At 45.1% G+C, this 19,858-nt stretch overlaps 1 protein-coding gene across 9 annotated transcripts in view; it reads right to left on the reverse strand.

The window, feature by feature from the left end:
* The window catches only part of LOC109884776 (gamma-secretase-activating protein-like), a 37,882-nt gene that overhangs the window by 749 nt on the left and 17,275 nt on the right, over positions 1–19,858 (reverse strand). For 2 of the 9 annotated variants that reach the window (XM_031815503.1, XM_031815504.1), the window contains 11 exons: positions 18,296–18,354; positions 16,794–16,825; positions 12,537–12,598; positions 9,425–9,520; positions 8,335–8,405; positions 7,629–7,723; positions 7,281–7,400; positions 7,041–7,103; positions 4,237–4,304; positions 237–341; positions 20–116 (listed from right to left, as the gene is read on the reverse strand). In XM_031815503.1, the coding sequence (XP_031671363.1) occupies positions 20–116; positions 237–341; positions 4,237–4,304; positions 7,041–7,103; positions 7,281–7,400; positions 7,629–7,723; positions 8,335–8,405; positions 9,425–9,520; positions 12,537–12,598; positions 16,794–16,825; positions 18,296–18,354 (868 nt within the window). Of the gene's footprint in view, positions 1–19; positions 117–236; positions 342–4,236; positions 4,305–5,588; positions 6,963–7,040; positions 7,104–7,280; positions 7,401–7,628; positions 7,724–8,334; positions 8,406–9,424; positions 9,521–12,536; positions 12,599–16,793; positions 16,826–18,295; positions 18,355–19,858 lie in introns of those variants that run through there. The other 7 variants (XM_031815508.1, XM_031815509.1, XM_031815506.1 and 4 more) reach the window with 5 other exon arrangements.

Raw genomic sequence — 19,858 nt, forward strand, 5'->3', positions numbered from 1 at the left:
ACATTCTCTGAATAAATACCTCGGTCTTCCACATCCAACAGAATTTTGGTCAGGAAGGTGAGAGGCAGGAACTCAGGCCTGAAGCCAGGCTCGTCTCTCTCCATGAACATAGAACCCTGGAACAACAGACAAACCATCTAACTAATCAAGTCCAGCAGTATTTACTTCCTGCTCTTGGTGATATTGAATTGGTGATTGTACAGTTGATTAGTCGAAGCTGAATAAGACAGTGTTACTTTGGTTTTGGCGTGTTTCTCCAGCAGGCCTCTGACATAGTCTCTGGAGATACAGGCTGAACTGATGGGGTGATCCCACAGGTGACAGATCCTCTGCTCCATGGACTGGAAATAACAACAACAGTTCTCTAGTTACCCCATGTCCTCGATCACCAGGCCTTCAACAGAAGTTTCTCAACCTGTGTAAAACCTATCGTGTTGACTGGTAAATGAGTCGCTATTCGCTCTGGGCCCGATTCCGACTTAGGGAACGACGCCTTTCCTACACACCTCTCGGTAGTTGGTATTCAGACTTACCTTATGCAGGTGCGTAACGGGCTTTGCAGGCGTGTTTCCCTTGCGCATATAATTCAACCAATGAAAACCCTCCCACTTGCTGGCCAACAGATTTTCTCGTGGAGTTTTCATTCAATATGGTTTTCAGTACATTTCTCTTAAAGCCAATATGGGTTTCAGTACATTTCTCTTAAAGCCAATATGGTTTTCAGTACATTTCTCTTAAAGCCAATATGGTTTTCAGTACATTTCTCTTAAAGCCAGGTGTACACTAAACGACTTTCAAAATCCTAACATCACTAAACCTCACATTGAACCACCATCTTTCCTGTAGTTTTTGTGTTGTCTTGCCAACCTAGTGGTGCACACTAAATGATGTGATTACATGTAACGTAGCTACAACGAGCTGTGGCTCAAAGCAGCCTTTCAGTCAGACATTCACTCTTGCCATACAGAGTTGAAATATCAAGCCAACATTTTTTAATTGAATAACATTGCTTGTGAGCTTCAGAGCTGTAACGATTTCAAACCAACTTGGGGGCGCACTTTGGCTTTGAAGGCAAGTACAAACACATACTAGTAGTAGTCATCGCTCCTTCTGGAGACTCTACACATCCTGCGGAACAACGTCATCTCACTGGCTTCTTCTGGGGATTGTGTCTCCGATCTCAAAAACCTGTCTGGGACAGCTAAATCAGGGCCAAAATAATGTAGTGCACACCCGGCTTAAGCCATCCCTTTAAATACGGTGTACCCTTAATTATAATTATAATGGGTTCAGATCAATAGGGATCAATGAAAGAAAGACATCTATACATCTTCGTCTCTCCGTTTCAACTGGTAGATTTTTTTTTAAATACTCTGATTTGTTTTAGTCTTAGGAAAGTCTTAGGAAAGTATGTATGAATCATAAACCAACCGGTTTGGAGAGCCTTTACTCACAAAATATTTATGAATTAAAAAATACAGTGGTTTGATTCAATGTATGAAATATTGGAGGGTGGAAAAAGTGTAGAATAGGGGTTGAACTTCGGCCCGTCCACGAGGGCGCTCAGAGTGTTCTATAGGAGCACCATCGAGAGCATACTGTTGGGCTGCATCACAGCCTGCTGCGGAAACTACACCACCGCAGACAGCAAGGCACTTCAGAGGGTGATAAGTGCAGCCGAACGCACCATTGGGGGCACACTGCCTGCCCCGCAGGACAACCTACACCACCAGGTGTCTCAGGAAGGCCAAGAAGATCATCAGGGACCCAGCCACCTGAGCCACACCCTGTTCTCCCCGCTTCCATCACAGGAGCATCATGACAAAAATGAACAGACTGGCCAATAGCTTCTGCCCTGAGACCATCAGGCTGCTAAATAGCCACCACTAGTCAGCTACCTGCCCCCCCCCCCCCCCCCCCTGCTACTCCCTCTATGGACATTTCCCACCCACCCCCCAACTGACTTTCACTCTGCCCCCACCCCAACGACATTTATCACTGTTGCAGTTGTTAATATGTATATTATTATTATTATTATTATTATAATTGTAATTCATTTTTATTAATAATTGTTATTGATTTGATTTCACTTGGTCCCCACACCCCCTCAATGATCATGCTGCTCCCCTGCAGTCATTCCCCCCCACCTCCCCTGCAGTCATTCCCCCCACCTCTCCCCTGCAGTCATTCCCCCCACCTCTCCCCTGCAGTCATTCCCCCCACCTCTCCCCTGCAGTCATTCCCCCCACCTCTCCCCTGCAGTCATTCCCCCCACCTCTCCCCTGCAGTCATTCCCCCCACCTCTCCCCTGCAGTCATTCCCCCCACCTCTCCCCTGCAGTCATTCCCCCCACCTCCCCTGCAGTCATTCCCCCCACCTCCCCTGCAGTCATTCCCCCCACCTCTCCCCTGCAGTCATTCCCCCCACCTCCCCTGCAGTCATTCCCCCCACCTCCCCTGCAGTCATTCCCCCCACCTCCCCTGCAGTCATTCCCCCCACCTCCCCTGCAGTCATTCCCCCCACCTCCCATGCAGTCATTCCCCCCACCTCCCATGCAGTCATTCCCCCCACCTCCTCAACAGTCTGTACTCTGCCTCCACCCCAATGGACATGTATGATTCATCACTGCCACAGTTATTATGATGTATATGGTGCTATTTCTATTGTTTTATTACCATTGTCATTATTTATTTCCCTTAGTCCTGCATGATGGAGCTTGGAGCCTAAGATGTTCACTGTACCCTGTAATTACACCTAAAACCCTGTACATGTGACTATTAAACACTCTGAATCAGAATCTGAACAATAGTCCTATAAGTCTACCCTGATTCTCACAACGGTCCAGTCGTGGTGAACCGTGAGTCTACCCTGATTCTCACAAAGGTCCAGGCGTGGTGAACCGTGAGTCTACCCTGATTCTCACAATGGTCCAGTCGTGGTGAACCGTGAGTCTACCCTGATTCTCACAACGGTCCAGTCGTGGTGAACCGTGAGTCTATCCTGATTCTCACACCGGTCCAGTCGTGGTGAACCGTGAGTCTATCCTGATTCTCACACCGGTCCAGTCGTGGTGAACCATGAGTCAGGCTCCAGGTTTAACCTGCTACGTGTGGTCTGAGTTCCATAATGATCTAATAGGCTACATGTCCTACATTATTGCACAACGTTAGTCTATATGATCCAGTAATACTAGCGACCTTCAGGAACAACGACACTGACGAGACAGTGGAAAGGAAGGTGAACAGAATGGAATGATGCTAAATGTAAGGTTCAAATTGAAGAAAACTAACACTTATAAATGTATGTGGGTATTACTAATGGTGGCTCCTGATAGTGCCTAATATTTAACATGATACAAATTGTCAAATAAACCGGCGAAAAGCCCAGGCATATAATTCAAACATTTTAAAGTGCATACATCAAGTCAGCAGGTTGAGCCCTACAGACGCCTGTAGCCTGGATCTCCACGTTTCATCCACGCAAAGGATGAGGGCATACAATTCAAATTCTGAATAACGGCTCAGCTATTTATAGCCTATTTCACTGTCCCACTTGAGACCAGTAGGTTCATTAGACCTTATTCATGGTTTCATCATGCGTAAAGGTGGTGGAATTATGAGGGAATTAAATCAAGGTCAGAATACGACGTATCTGTGGACACCTCCGCCACACTCTGATCTCCACCCCAAACAAAACCGAGGTCAGAATACGAAGTATCTGTGGACACCTCCACCACACTCTGATCTCCACCCCAAACACAACCGAGGTCAGAATACGATGTCTGTAGACACCTCCACCACACTCTGAACTCCACCCCAAACACAACCGAGGTCAGAATACGACGTCTGTAGACACCTCCACCACACTCTGACCTCCACCCCAAACAAAACCGAGGTCAGAATACGACGTCTGTAGACACCTCCACCACACTCTGACCTCCACCCCAAACACAACCGAGGTCAGAATATGCAGAGAGAGAAGTGCATCTAAAGGGAATTACATTCCATTTCCTCTCGCTTAACTCGGGACGGAATCCCCCCTATAAATATGAGAATGAAGTGCAGAAGGAATGAGTCTGTTTCTCTGTTGTACCTTCTTCACTTCCCCTCTGGGCTGCAACAACAGTTCAAGAATCATCTGATTGGCTAAAAAAATATCACATTCCACTGCTTACAGCTGGAAGGAACAAACAGCAGCAACTACAAGATGCAATTAACACCTTTGAGAGAAATGTACCTTTACCTCTGGTAGTCTCTTCAGAATGCTGAACTTCAGCTCCTCGTTGGCATCACTGTTGTCTAGATCTACAAAAGAGGAAAAATAGACCGTTTTTTAATTAACTTAAAATCATCCAAACCTTCAGTAATACTGTTTCTATTGTCCCAGGAGGACTTTCTGGGAGTATGAAAAACACCAAGGTAAAGTCCATATCAATCATCTCTAACTACTACATTATTCAAAACACCAAGGTAAAGTCCATATCAATCATCTCTAACTACTACATTATTCAAAACACGGTAAGAGAAAATACACCAATTCATTTAGCCACTTTCTTACACAGAACTTATTCCCCAGAATTCTGACATTTTCCTGATCACCGTCTAGACGAAATACTGAAAACAATCATGTTTTGTACTTTGCTTTCATCTTCAGAGATTGTTTTGTTTGTCCCCTGAGGAAGAGCTGTGATATAAACTGTACGGAAACTGGCCAAGCATGAAACACTTTCTAGTATTGCCTTCTGATTGTTACCAGGTACAAAAAGAGTCAGTGTGGTAACAGGAACACTAACATCCCACTGTTTGGGTATTGTAACATCTTAACACAAGACTGTATTGTAATGGGATATCTTAAAAGATTGAGATGTCAATGCAAGTATTGAGAAACCTGTCCAAGCATGAAAGGGTATGGAGGGCTGTATGCATTGCACCATTCTTCCTACTAGGTACTGACTGTCTGTCTGGGAGGGTTTGTACGAGTTGACCTTTGTATTACAAGACTGTAAGTCAAGACATTTAGATTCTCTCAAGCAAACTGTTTGGGTCTAGCAATAACACTTCAATATCTTTGTAAAGAAACAACTATAGATATGAAGATATGAATACAATTATTGTTGCAATTCAAACTGGATGAGGGATGAGGGCATGTTTAGTCTGAGCTTGTATCTAACAGGGATAAAACCCTGCAGGACTGTGGGTAGGAGTGGTACTGGCACTTGGGCTTCTAGCGCTTACATTCCAAGATCATTGTCTTGGCAAACACTACACTGTGCAACATCTACACAACACAGTCCCTCACTCCAGTCCCTCTCTCCAGTCCCTCGCTCCAGTCCTTAACTCCAGTCCTTAACTCCAGTCCCTCTCTCCAGTCCGTCAATCCCTCGCTCTAGTCCCTACAGTCCTTCGTTCCAGTCCTTTGCTCCAGTCCCTCGCTCCAGTCCCTCTCTCCAGTCCCTCTCTCCAGTCCCTCAATCCCTCTCTCCAGTCCCTCAATCCCTCGCTCTAGTCCCTCCAGTCCTTCGCTCCAGTCCCTCTCTCCAGTCCCTCTCTCCAGTCCCTCGCTCCGGTCCCTCGCTCCGGTCCCTCAATCCCTCGCTCCGGTCCCTCACTCCAGTCCCTCAATCCCTCGCTCTAGTCCCTCTCTCCAGTCCCTCGTTCCAGTCCCTCACTCCAACTACAGTACCAGCCAATCAGTTGTGTTGTGACAAGGTAGGGGTGGTATACAGAAGATCGGCCTATTTGGTAAAAGAACAAATCCATAGTATGTCAAGAACAGTTCAAATAAGCAAAGAGAAATGACAGACCATCATTACTTTAAGACATGAAGGTCCGTCAATCCGGGAAATGTAATGAACTTTTAATGTTTCTTCAAGTGCAGTCGCAAAAACTATTAGGCACTATGATGAAACAACAGTGTCCTAACGAGAGAGCACATGTTCTATGCCAGGCTAAATCGTGCCTCGTTAGCTCCTTATGACTGCCTCATCAACCCTGCCAGGAAATGTATAAACTTGGTCTCCACTATAAAAAGCATCTAGACATTATCTCCCATTTCTTATAAAGTAATTTGGTTTTCAACAGCAGACATTTGTATAAAACTTGTCAGTCTCTCATTCCTTTTCTTAATTAGCTTTTCTCTACCTTCTCATATAAAGTCAATGTTTCCGAACTAGACAGACAACAAATTGAGCTGGTTGTCATAGCAACATACACAACTCTTTTTTTTCAGTTGACTAGCTAAATCAACACTTTGTTGCCAGTATGAATCTGTATTGAAGCATGGAGGAGGCAGACACGGTTACAGCATTAATCTGTATTGAAGCATGGAGGAGGAAGACACGGTTACAGCATTAATCTGTATTGAAGCATGGAGGAGGCAGACACGGTTACAGCATTAATCTGTATTGAAGCATGGAGGAGGCAGACAGTTACAGTATTAATCTGTATTGAAGCATGGAGGAGGCAGACAGTTACAGTATTAATCTGTATTGAAGCATAGAGGAGGCAGACACGGTTACAGCATTAATCTGTATTGAAGCATGGAGGAGGCAGACACAGTTACAGCATTAATCTGTATTGAAGCATGGGGAGGCAGACACGGTTACAGCATTAATCTGTATTGAAGCATGGAGGAGGCAGACACGGTTATAGTATTAATCTGTATTGAAGCATGGAGGAGGCAGACACGGTTACAGCATTAATCTGTATTGAAGCATGGAGGAGGCAGACACAGTTACAGTATTAATCTGTATTGAAGTATGGGGAGGCAGACACGGTTACAGCATTAATCTGTATTGAAGCATGGAGGAGGCAGACACGGTTATAGTATTAATCTGTATTGAAGCATGGAGGAGGCAGACAGTTACAGTATTAATCTGTATTGAAGCATGGAGGAGGCAGACACAGTTACAGCATTCATCTGTATTGAAGCATGGAGGAGGCAGACACGGTTACAGCATTCATCTGTATTGAAGCATGGAGGAGGCAGACACAGTTACACTGTAAGTAAGACAATAATGAATCTAAGAGGTTCCAGCTTACTGTGGAAAAGTACAGGACTGTATTGCCAGCTCTCTGACTCAGTGTTCATGAGGACACACCTTCCTGTAGTAATTACTGAGAAATTACATTATGGCACAATAGCTGAATCATGCCATCTGATAAATTGTATGTGTGTAGGGGTATATGCACGTATTGCGTGTGTGTGTGTAGTGCGTGCGTGTGTGTGTGTGCATGCGTGTGTGTGTGTGCGTGTGCGTGTGCGTGTAATGCAGTGTGAACCTGTCATGAGTCGTGAGACGAAGGTCTCGGTGAGCTGCAGCACACCATGGTCAACGTACTGCAGGAAGGTGTGTCTGGGGAGACAGCGAACCCCCAACACGGACAGTAGAGTGTGATACCCTGCAGACACACAGCAACACCACGTCAGATGCCATTAGCTTGAATATGTATTTAATATTTTAGAGGCATACTCTCTATAAGCTCTGTTGAAGTGCTTTGTTATATTGAGACACTGGACAGGGAGGTTAAAATAAGTTTAACGCCTTGGTTATTTCCAGAAGGTTGAACAAGGTAAAATACATGAATAAACAGTGTTATTTTGAGAAGATTAAACAGGGTTCTTCTTACCAGGAGGGAGGGGGAGACACAGAGTCTTTGTAGCCTCCAGTATCCGACACATCACGTGAAACACAGCCCACTCTGCTGAACTCCCCCGCTGCTTTCTACAGCAGAGAGGATAGTAAACATCAATGGGACAGGACTTGCATACACACTGTAGACACACACACACTAACACACACTAAACACACACACACACTAACACAAACTAAACACACACTAAACACACACTAACACACACTAACACAAACTAAACACACACTAACACAAACTAAACACACACACTAACACAAACTAAACACACACACTAACAAACTAAACACACACACTAACCACACACTAACACAAACTAAACACACACACTAACCACACACTAACAAACACACACTAAACACACACACACTAACACAAACTAAACACACACACTAACACAAACTAAACACACACACTAACACACACTAAACATACACACTAACAAACTAAACACAAACTAACACAAACTAAACACAAACTAAAACACACACTAACAAACTAAACACACACTCACACACACACTAAACACACACACTAACACACACTAACACAAACTAACACAAACTAAACACACACTAACAAACTAAACACACACACACACACTAACACAAACTAAAACACACACTAACAAACTAAACACACACTAATAGACTAACACACGCACACACAGGGAGCAACTTACAAGCACAGCACCAGAGGGCCTAGTTTGTACTTCAGCCACACAGACTCCAGCATGCGTCTGATCAGCTCCAGCTACACACACACCAAACACACACACACACACACACACACACACACACACACACATACCAAACACCCACACACCAAACACACACATCAAACACCCACACACCAAAAAAAAAAAAAACACACACACACACACCAAACACACCCACACACCAAACACCCACACACCAAACACCCACACACCAAACACCCACACACACACAGAAAAGAGGTCAGGGATGAATGCTCTGAGAATTTAAACATCTGATTTACTCAAATGTTACATGATAAGACCACTATTACCACTACCACGTTTCACATTCACTTCCTGTTTCCACAGTTTCACACACTGTAACACTTCCTATTTTCTCTACTGAGCAACAAATGAATAGTAGTCTGTTCCAACACGTAGCAAGAGAAACAGGTGTTACTATGATTTATTTATACACTGCCACTTTCACAACCCGACACACACACACACACACCGCTAGCCGGCTAACACACACACCGCTAGCCGACTAACACACACACACCGCTAGCCAACCAACACACACACACACACACACACCGCTAGCCAACTAACACACACACACACACCGCTAGCCAACTAACACACACTGTGACTGACCAAGCATGACCACTCACATCCTCTTCTCCTCTCTCTCTTACTGCAATAACAGGAAGAAACACTACCACATTTACATCCTGACACACACACACACACACACACAATCTCACACTCACACACACTTTATGGAAAGGCTTGTGTCTTCCTGATATGGAGTGCACTACTTCCATGTGAGGTTCAGGGTTTTCTTCAGTCAGTGATATCTATGTATGATGTACTGTACAGAGCCTCTCTGACGTCATAACTGAGCTGTGAACAGTGGGAAGTAGATCTGTCATCCACAGGAGGAAGTACATGTGTTGGAGGATAATGGTTATTGTCATTTCTCAACTACAATCTGTCTGTCTCAGGCCTTTCTTTGTGTAACCGCAAAAACAATGGAAACAGTGTTTGGGTCATGTAGAATAAGAACACACACCAGCTTGGCCACGTAGTTCACCACCAGCACGTCGATCTTCTTCTTCCCCAGACGAGGCAGGTGTCTGTTGAGGTGCTCTCTCAGTTTGTCCACCATCTATAGGAAACACAACACTTCACATTGAAGGTGTCTGTCTGTCTGTGTGTGTGGTTCCCTTGATGTTCCCCTGTTCCTCTGTGTCCCTGTTCCTCTGTGTCCCTGTTCCTCTGTGTCCCTGTTTCCCTGTTCCTCTGTGTCCCTGTTCCTCTGTGTCCCTGTTCCTCTGTGTCCCTGTTCCTCTGTGTCCCTGTTCCTCTGTGTCCCTGTTCCCCTGTGTCCCTGTTCCCCTGTGTCCCTGTTCCCCTGTTCCTCTGTGTCCCTGTTCCTCTGTGTCCCTGTTCCTCTGTGTCCCTGTTCCTCTGTGTCCCTGTTCCTCTGTGTCCGTTTCCCAGTTCCTCTGTGTCCCTGTTCCTCTGTGTCCCTGTTTCCCTGTTCCCCTGTGTCCCTGTTCCCCTGTTCCTCTGTGTCCCTGTTCCTCTGTGTCCCTGTTCCTCTGTGTCCCTGTTTCCCAGTTCCTCTGTGTCCCTGTTCCTCTGTGTCCCTGTTCCTCTGTGTCCCTGTTCCTCTGTGTCCCTGTTTCCCTGTTCCTCTGTGTCCCTGTTCCTCTGTGTCCCTGTTCCTCTGTGTCCCTGTTCCTCTGTGTCCCTGTTCCCCTGTGTCCCTGTTCCCCTGTGTCCCTGTTCCCCTGTTCCTCTGTGTCCCTGTTCCTCTGTGTCCCTGTTCCTCTGTGTCCCTGTTCCTCTGTGTCCCTGTTCCTCTGTGTCCGTTTCCCAGTTCCTCTGTGTCCCTGTTCCTCTGTGTCCCTGTTTCCCTGTTCCCCTGTGTCCCTGTTCCCCTGTTCCTCTGTGTCCCTGTTCCTCTGTGTCCCTGTTCCTCTGTGTCCCTGTTTCCCAGTTCCTCTGTGTCCCTGTTTCCCTGTTCCTCTGTGTCCCTGTTTCCCTGTTCCTCTGTGTCCCTGTTCCTCTGTGTCCCTGTTCCCCTGTGTCCCTGTTCCCCTGTGTCCCTGTTCCCCTGTGTCCCTGTTCCCCTGTGTCCCTGTTCCCCTGTGTCCCTGTTCCCCTGTGTCCCTGTTCCCCTGTGTCCCTGTTCCCCTGTGTCCCTGTTCCCCTGTGTCCCTGTTCCTCTGTGTCCCTGTTCCCCTGTGTCCCTGTTCCTCTGTGTCCCTGTTCCTCTGTGTCCCTGTTCCTCTGTGTCCCTGTTCCTCTGTGTCCCTGTTCCTCTAACAGTGTCCTACATTCTTATTATCAGGAAGGAGTGGAGCAGGAGCCTACTGGGACTTACATACACACTGCAGGTAGGCAGACACACACACACACAAACTGCAGGTTCACACACACAAACTGCAGGTTCACACACACTGAGGTACACACTGCAGGTACACACACACTGAGGTACACACTGCAGGTACACACACACACTGCAGGTACATACACACACTGCAGGTACATACATACACACACACACTGCAGATACACACTCCTGGAGCAGGAGAGACCTATCTGACCTGCAGGTGGAATAGCCTGCTGGGAGCAGAGCTGACGAGTCTAAGAATAGTTACCCTGCTGGTTGATGCTGAGAGGACCACAGCTAGACTACCCTAGTGTTTTACAACTGGGGATAGGTAGAATAGTTACCCTGCTGGTTGATGCTGAGAGGACCACAGCTAGACTACCCTAGTGTTTTACAACTGGGGATAGGTAGAATAGTTACCCTGCTGGTTGATGCTGAGAGGACCACAGCTAGACTACCCTAGTGTTTTACAACTGGGGATAGGTAGAATAGTTACCCTGCTGGTTGATGCTGAGAGGACCACAGCTAGACTACCCTAGTGTTTTACAACTGGGGATAGGTAGAATAGTTACCCTGCTGGTTGATGCTGAGAGGACCACAGCTAGACTACCCTAGTGTTTTACAACTGGGGATAGGTAGAATAGTTACCCTGCTGGTTGATGCTGAGAGGACCACAGCTAGACTACCCTAGTGTTTTACAACTGGGGATAGGTAGAATAGTTACCCTGCTGGTTGATGCTGAGAGGACCACAGCTAGACTACCCTAGTGTTTTACAACTGGGGATAGGTAGAATAGTTACCCTGCTGGTTGATGCTGAGAGGACCACAGCTAGACTACCCTAGTGTTTTACAACTGGGGATAGGTAGAATAGTTACCCTGCTGGTTGATGCTGAGAGGACCACAGCTAGACTACCCTAGTGTTTTACAACTGGGGATAGGTAGAATAGTTACCCTGCTGGTTGATGCTGAGAGGACCACAGCTAGACTACCCTAGTGTTTTACAACTGGGGATAGGTAGAATAGTTACCCTGCTGGTTGATGCTGAGAGGACCACAGCTAGACTACCCTAGTGTTTTACAACTGGGGATAGGTAGAATAGTTACCCTGCTGGTTGATGCTGAGAGGACCACAGCTAGACTACCCTAGTGTTTTACAACTGGGGATAGGTAGAATAGTTACCCTGCTGGTTGATGCTGAGAGGACCACAGCTAGACTACCCTAGTGTTTTACAACTGGGGATAGGTAGAATAGTTACCCTGCTGGTTGATGCTGAGAGGACCACAGCTAGACTACCCTAGTGTTTTACAACTGGGGATAGGTAGAATAGTTACCCTGCTGGTTGATGCTGAGAGGACCACAGCTAGACTACCCTAGTGTTTTACAACTGGGGATAGGTAGAATAGAACCTGCTGAAAAGCTAACGTCACTTAAACCTCAGGGACAGCAATTTCAGGATGGAAATAGTTGCTGCTACAAGGCTAAAAACTCCTGGGAATAGACTGCAATGTCAGGATCAAAAAGGGACAACTATTTTTATCATGCGTGTTGTGTGTTGTCAGCTAACTGCTTGCCCTGATGAACCTTGGTCTTGGTAAGCTGGACAAGCCTGCATTCCAACCCATTACTAAAACAGTGCAGACACTGATCTAAGATCAGTTTAAGATCATTTCCCCCCTAATGGTTAAGATTAGGATCTGGGGAGGGTAAACTGATCCTAGATCTGTCTATGCCCGAGGGCACCTTCCACCCAGAGTATCATGGCTGCTGTATCTTGTGACTCACCAGGCCTATGAGCGCCCTCTGCTGGCTATCCTCCTCCTGGAACAACGGAACCACTTTCTGATCTGCAGAGGAACACCATAACACCGTGGATTTAGACTTTTCATTACATCTCAAAGAGTTGGACATAAGGCAAAACAAACAGTCATGAGTCAGGACGAGGAAGAGGATTGCCTAATGATTTAAGAGAGATGAGTAAGTAGGGTTGCACATTTTGGGGAATATTCAGAGGTGGAAACTTTCCGTGGGAATTAACGGGAATATATGGGAATGAATATTAATACCATTTAAATGTAGATGTTTTTTGTATTGGATATATTTACCATATCATATGGAGACAGAAACAGAAACCTTTTACCTCATCATATGTAGACATAATTCAAATGATTAAATCCTAAGAGCCTCAGATCCACAAAGTCCTTTCCACCAGGTGGCTGATGAGATATGTTGTCACGACTACCATATTGCATCTCCATCCCAAAGCCCTTGCTTGGAAGTGGACTTCACCAGACTGCCAAGAACCTTGCCCTCATCCTGGCCAAGGTGGCGAGACACGGTAGTGATGACACCATAGGCCTTGTTGATCTCTGCACCAGACAGGATGCTCTTACCAGCAGACTTGGGGTCCAACATGTACGCTGCGGGGTGTTTGGGCTTCAGGCAGGAGTCCTCACGCTTTTTGATGTATTTCAGAACTGCAGTTTCCTCTGCTTGGAGCAACAGTGAAGTGGGCAGGGCAGTAGGGATTTATTCTCTTACATCAGCAAGCAGAGTCTGAACATCAGACAGGATGACATTGTCTCCCTCAATGGCTACTGCTATAGGTTTCAGGCTGCTTACCACTCTCTCCCAAAATACATCATCCATGAGGATCCTCTTGATGGGGCTGTCCATATCGGCAGACTGTGATATGGCCATTTCTTGGAGAGACTCCATCCCCTCCAGGAGACTGTCAAACATGATGACAACACCACCACAACGGGTGTTGCTGGGCAGCTTCAATGTGGTTATCTTATTCTTCTCACATACCTTCTGTGGTCCAAGGTCATTGATGACTGCCTTCAGCTCATCTGCAATGTAGAGACTGGTGTGTCTGTTGTCCCTTGTGTCTGTGCTCTTGTAGAATACTGGTTGAGGGGTGGAGATGATGTAGTTAAGTATTCCTTGGCCATGAACATTTGACCACCCATCAGAGATGATTGCAATACAGTCTGCTTTCTCTATGATTTGCTTGACCTTCACTTGAACTCTGTTGAACTCTGCATCCAGCAAATTACAGAGTGACATCTCCATGGTATTTTCACTACAGAGGGACATCTCCATGGTCTTTTCACTACAGAGGGACATCTCCATGGTCTTTTCACTACAGAGGGACATCTCCATGGTCTTTTCACTACAGAGGGACATCTCCATGGTCTTCACTACAGAGGGACATCTCCATGGTCTTCACTACAGAGGGACATCTCCATGGTCTTTTCACTACAGAGGGACATCTCCATGGTCTTTTCACTACAGAGGGACATCTCCATGGTCTTCACTACAGAGGGACATCTCCATGGTCTTCATTACAGAGGGACATCTCCATGGTCTTTTCACTACAGAGGGACATCTCCATGGTATTTTCATTACAGAGGGACATCTCCATGGTCTTTTCACTACAGAGGGACATCTCCATGGATAAACTGAAACAATACAGTCAGAGAAGATGACAAGGACAATGAAGGGGGGAGAGGAAAAAGTCAACTGTGCTTGCAGAGGGTAGTTTCTGTGAGTCGGATATTGGTGTGGAGAATGATGAATGGTGGTCAGTATGGGAGAGAGTATGTACGGGTGAGAGACAGACAGAGAGACAGACAGAGTGAGAGAGCAGTGTGTGTGACAGAGAGTGAGGTTGTGTATTGTCTGTGCGTGGCCCATGTGAGGTTGAGGTAGAGCGATGTCCAATCTCGTGGTTGAGCAACATTTGGACTGGGGTCAGGAAGCAGTGAAGGAGAAGAGAAAAAAGACAGGGAGAAAGAAGGAAAGCAAGCGAGAGAGACGCCCTTCTCCTCCCATTCTTATATAACCATGTGGCATTCTTCCCCTCTTTTCTCTCTCTCTCCCTGAATGATAAATCATCAACAACTGTGGGCTCCGAGAGCGATGTTCTCCAGTGGACTCAATTATGTGACCCTGAAACTCAAGTTGGGGGATTTCTTTAACTGAAGCAGAAGACATTTCCTATCTGTAGTCAAGGGTAAATGAGCTCACGTTAACTGGCCTGCCAGCATCTTAATATACCAGTGTTATTCTAGGAATAATAATCACAATAACAGCTTCATAGCCAAAGGACCAATATCAAGGTCTAGAGAGGCAAGGTTTCTCACAATCCTAGAGGCAAGGTTTCTTACAATCCTAGAGACAAGGTTTCTTACAATCCTAGAGACAAGGTTTCTTACAATCCTAGAGACAAGGTTTCTTACAATCCTAGAGACAAGGTTTCTTACAATCCTAGAGACAAGGTTTCTTACAATCCTAGAGACAAGGTTTCTTACAATCCTAGAGACAAGGTTTCTTACAATCCTTAGGACAAGGTTTCTTACAATCCTAGAGACAAGGTTTCTCACATTCCTAGAGACAAGGTTTCTCACAATCCTAGAGACAAGGTTTCTCACAATCCTAGAGACAAGGTTTCTTACAATCCTAGAGACAAGGTTTCTCACAATCCTAGAGACAAGGTTTCTCACAATCCTAGAGACAAGGTTTCTCACAATCCTAGAGACAAGGTTTCTCACAATCCTAGAGACAAGGTTTCTCACAATCCTAGAGACAAGGTTTCTCACAATCCTAGAGACAAGGTTTCTCACAATCCTAGAGACAAGGTTTCTCACAATCCTAGAGACAAGGTTTCTCACAATCCTAGACACAAGGTTTCTCACAATCCTAGACACAAGGTTTCTCACAATCCTAGACACAAGGTTTCTCACAATCCTAGAGACAAGGTTTCTCACAATCCTAGAGACAAGGTTTCTCACAATCCTAGAGACAAGGTTTCTCACAATCATAGAGAGACAAGGTTTCTCACATTCAGAGAGAGACAAGGTTTCTCACAATCCTAGAGACAAGGTTTCTTACAATCCTAGAGACAAGGTTTCTTACAATCCTAGAGACAAGGTTTCTTACAATCCTAGAGACAAGGTTTCTTACAATCCTAGAGACAAGGTTTCTTACAATCCTAGAGACAAGGTTTCTTACAATCCTAGAGACAAGGTTTCTTACAATCCTAGAGACAAGGTTTCTTACAATCCTAGAGACAAGGTTTCTTACAATCCTAGAGACAAGGTTTCTTACAATCCTAGAGACAAGGTTTCTTACAATCCTAGAGACAAGGTTTCTTACAATGCTAGAGACAAGGTTTCTTACAATCATAGAGAGACAAGGTTTCTTACAATCCTAGAGACAAGGTTTCTTACATTCATAGAGAGACAAGGTTTCTTACAATCCTAGAGACAAGGTTTCTTACATTCATAGAGAGACAACGTTTCTTACAATCCTAGAGACAAGGTTTCTCACAATCCTAGACACAAGGTTTCTCACAATCCTAGACACAAGGTTTCTCACAATCCTAGAGACAAGGTTTCTCACAATCCTAGAGACAAGGTTTCTCACAATCCTAGAGACAAGGTTTCTCACAATCATAGAGAGACAAGGTTTCTCACATTCAGAGAGAGACAAGGTTTCTCACAATCCTAGAGACAAGGTTTCTTACAATCCTAGAGACAAGGTTTCTTACAATCCTAGAGACAAGGTTTCTTACAATCCTAGAGACAAGGTTTCTTACAATCCTAGAGACAAGGTTTCTTACAATCCTAGAGACAAGGTTTCTTACAATCCTAGAGACAAGGTTTCTTACAATCCTAGAGACAAGGTTTCTTACAATGCTAGAGACAAGGTTTCTTACAATCATAGGGAGACAAGGTTTCTTACAATCCTAGAGACAAGGTTTCTTACATTCATAGAGAGACAAGGTTTCTTACAATCCTAGAGACAAGGTTTCTTACAATCCTAGAGACAAGGTTTCTTACAATGCTAGAGACAAGGTTTCTTACAATCATAGGGAGACAAGGTTTCTTACAATCCTAGAGACAAGGTTTCTTACATTCATAGAGAGACAAGGTTTCTTACAATCCTAGAGACAAGGTTTCTTACAATCCTAGAGAGACAAGGTTTCTTAGAATCCTTCTATTAATTGATAGTGGCTTTTAGAATGTGGCATCTTACCAAGATTCCAGCTGTCCACCATCGACAGAACTCTGAAAATAACAGAGAAAATATCAGATGATATGACTTACTTGACTTTTAAGTGTATCCAGTATCTCTACGTGCCTGTGTGTATCCAGTATCTCTACGTGCCTGTGTGTATCCAGTATCTCTACGTGCCTGTGTGTATCCAGTATCTCTACGTGCCTGTGTGTATCCAGTATCTCTACGTGCCTGTGTGTATCCAGTATCTCTACGTGCCTGTGTGTATCCAGTATCTCTACGTGCCTGTGTGTATCCAGTATCTCTACGTGCCTGTGTGTATCCAGTATCTCTACGTGCCTGTGTGTATCCAGTATCTCTACGTGCCTGTGTGTATCCAGTATCTCTACGTGCCTGTGTGTATCCAGTATCTCTACGTGCCTGTGTGTATCCAGTATCTCTACGTGCCTGTGTGTATCCAGTATCTCTACGTGCCTGTGTGTATCCAGTATCTCTACGTGCCTGTGTGTATCCAGTATCTCTACGTGCCTGTGTGTATCCAGTATCTCTACGTGTCTGTGTGTATACAGTATCTCTACGTGTCTGTGTGTATACAGTATCTCTACGTGTCTGTGTGTATACAGTATCTCTACGTGTCTGTGTGTATACAGCATCTCTACGTGTCTGTGTGTATACAGCATCTCTACGTGTCTGTGTGTATACAGTATCTCTACGTGTCTGTGTTTGAGTGTTATTATCTATCAGTGTTATTGATCCCTGTGTTATTATCTATCAGTGTTATTGATCCCTGTGTTAATATCTATCAGTGTTATTGATCCCTGTGTTAATATCCATCAATGTCATTGATCCCTGTGTTAACATCTATCAATGTCATTGATCCCTGTGTTAATATCCATCAGTGTCATTGATCCCTGTGTTAATATCCATCAATGTCATTGATCCCTGTGTTAATATCTATCAATGTCATTGATCCCTGTGTTAATATCTATCAATGTCATTGATCCCTGTGTTAATATCTATCAATGTCATTGATCCCTGTGTTAATATCTATCAATGTCATTGATCCCTGTGTTAATATCTATCAATGTCATTGATCCCTGTGTTAATATCCATCAATGTTATTGATCCCTGTGTTAATATCCATCAATGTCATTGATCCCTGTGTTAATATCTATCAGTGTTATTGATCCCTGTGTTAATATCTATCAGTGTTATTGATCCCTGTGTTAATATCCATCAATGTCATTGATCCCTGTGTTAATATCTATCAGTGTTATTGATCCCTGTGTTAATATCTATCAGTGTTATTGATCCCTGTGTTAATATCTATCAGTGTTATTGATCCCTGTGTTAATATCTATCAGTGTTATTGATCCCTGTGTTAATATCTATCAGTGTTATTGATCCCTGTGAGTTTGTCTCTCTGTGTTTTCAATAGTGAAGTTCCCCCTGTACCCCACCAACACACACAACATTCTGCAACACACAAGAGACCCTTCACTCTTCGGTTCTCCACCTACTGTTTAGTGTTCTCCTCAATGTGACGTAGATAGTTAGAAGCCTTCTTGTTCTTTGACTTCTGAAACAGACAGAGTGAGGAACATGTTCTCTGACTTCTGGAACAGACAGAGTGAAGAACATGTTCTCTGACTTCTGGAACAGACAGAGTGAAGAACATGTTCTCTGACTTCAGGAACAGACAGAGTGAAGAACGTGTTCTCTGACTTCCTCTTATGAAGGTATACTGTACTACATTTTACATGTCCATGTTAGTCATTTAGCACATACAAGAGCAATTAGGGTTCATTGCCTTGCTCAAGGGAACATCAACAGATTCGTCTCAGGGATTCGAGCCAGCGACCTTTCGGTTACTGACCCATCGTTCTTAAACGCTAGGCTACCTGTTGAAGTGGTTCTATAAGAGAATATGTCAGGAATTGGAAATCATGAATGTTTTCATACTGTCCTACTGCTAGCTGCAGTGTAAAGCTTGGGATCAGAGAGAGAGACCATGGTTCCATACTGTCCTACTGCTAGCTGCAGTGTAAGGCTTGGGATCAGAGAGAGAGACCATGGTTCCTGTGGTGCACTGAGCTCCCAGAGACAATCTAAATTCCAGTCTCTCTGTGTGAACTCACCAGGGTAGCTAGCAGCGTGGTCCAGTCTGGCAGACTGTGAGAGGTTCTGGATCTGCAGTTTGATCCTCTAATATGTGTGAACTCACCAGGGTAGTGAGCAGCTTGGTCCAGTCTGGCAGACTGTGAGAGGTTCTGGATCTGCAGTTTGATCCTCTAATATGTGTGAACTCACCAGGGTAGTGAGCAGCTTGGTCCAGTCTGGCAGACTGTGAGAGGTTCTGGATCTGCAGTTTGATCCTCTAATATGTGTGAACTCACCAGGGTAGTGAGCAGCTTGGTCCAGTCTGGCAGAGTGTGAGAGGTTCTGGATCTGCAGTTTGATCCTCTAATATGTGTGAACTCACCAGGGTAGCTAGCAGCGTGGTCCAGTCTGGCAGACTGTGAGAGGTTCTGGATCTGCAGTTTGATCCTCTAATATGTGTGAACTCACCAGGGTAGCTAGCAGCGTGGTCCAGTCTGGCAGACTGTGAGTGGTTCTGGATCTGCAGTTTGATCCTCTAATATGTGTGAACTCACCAGGGTAGTGAGCAGCGTGGTCCAGTCTGGCAGAGTGTGAGAGGTTCTGGATCTGCAGTTTGATCCTCTAATATGTGTGAACTCACCAGGGTAGCTAGCAGTGTGGTCCAGTCTGGCAGACTGTGAGAGGTTCTGGATCTGCAGTTTGATCCTCTAATATGTGTGAACTCACCAGGGTAGCTAGCAGTGTGGTCCAGTCTGGCAGACTGTGAGAGGTTCTGGATCTGCAGTTTGATCCTCTAATATGTGTGAACTCACCAGGGTAGTGAGCAGCGTGGTCCAGTCTGGCAGACTGTGAGAGGTTCTGGATCTGCAGTTTGATCCTCTAATATGTGTGAACTCACCAGGGTAGTGAGCAGCTTGGTCCAGTCTGGCAGACTGTGAGAGGTTCTGGATCTGCAGTTTGACCCTCTAATATGTGTGAACTCA

Source organism: Oncorhynchus kisutch, unplaced genomic scaffold (genome assembly GCF_002021735.2).
Source record: "Oncorhynchus kisutch isolate 150728-3 unplaced genomic scaffold, Okis_V2 Okis09a-Okis19a_hom, whole genome shotgun sequence".
In the NCBI taxonomy this organism is placed as follows: domain Eukaryota; kingdom Metazoa; phylum Chordata; class Actinopteri; order Salmoniformes; family Salmonidae; genus Oncorhynchus; species Oncorhynchus kisutch.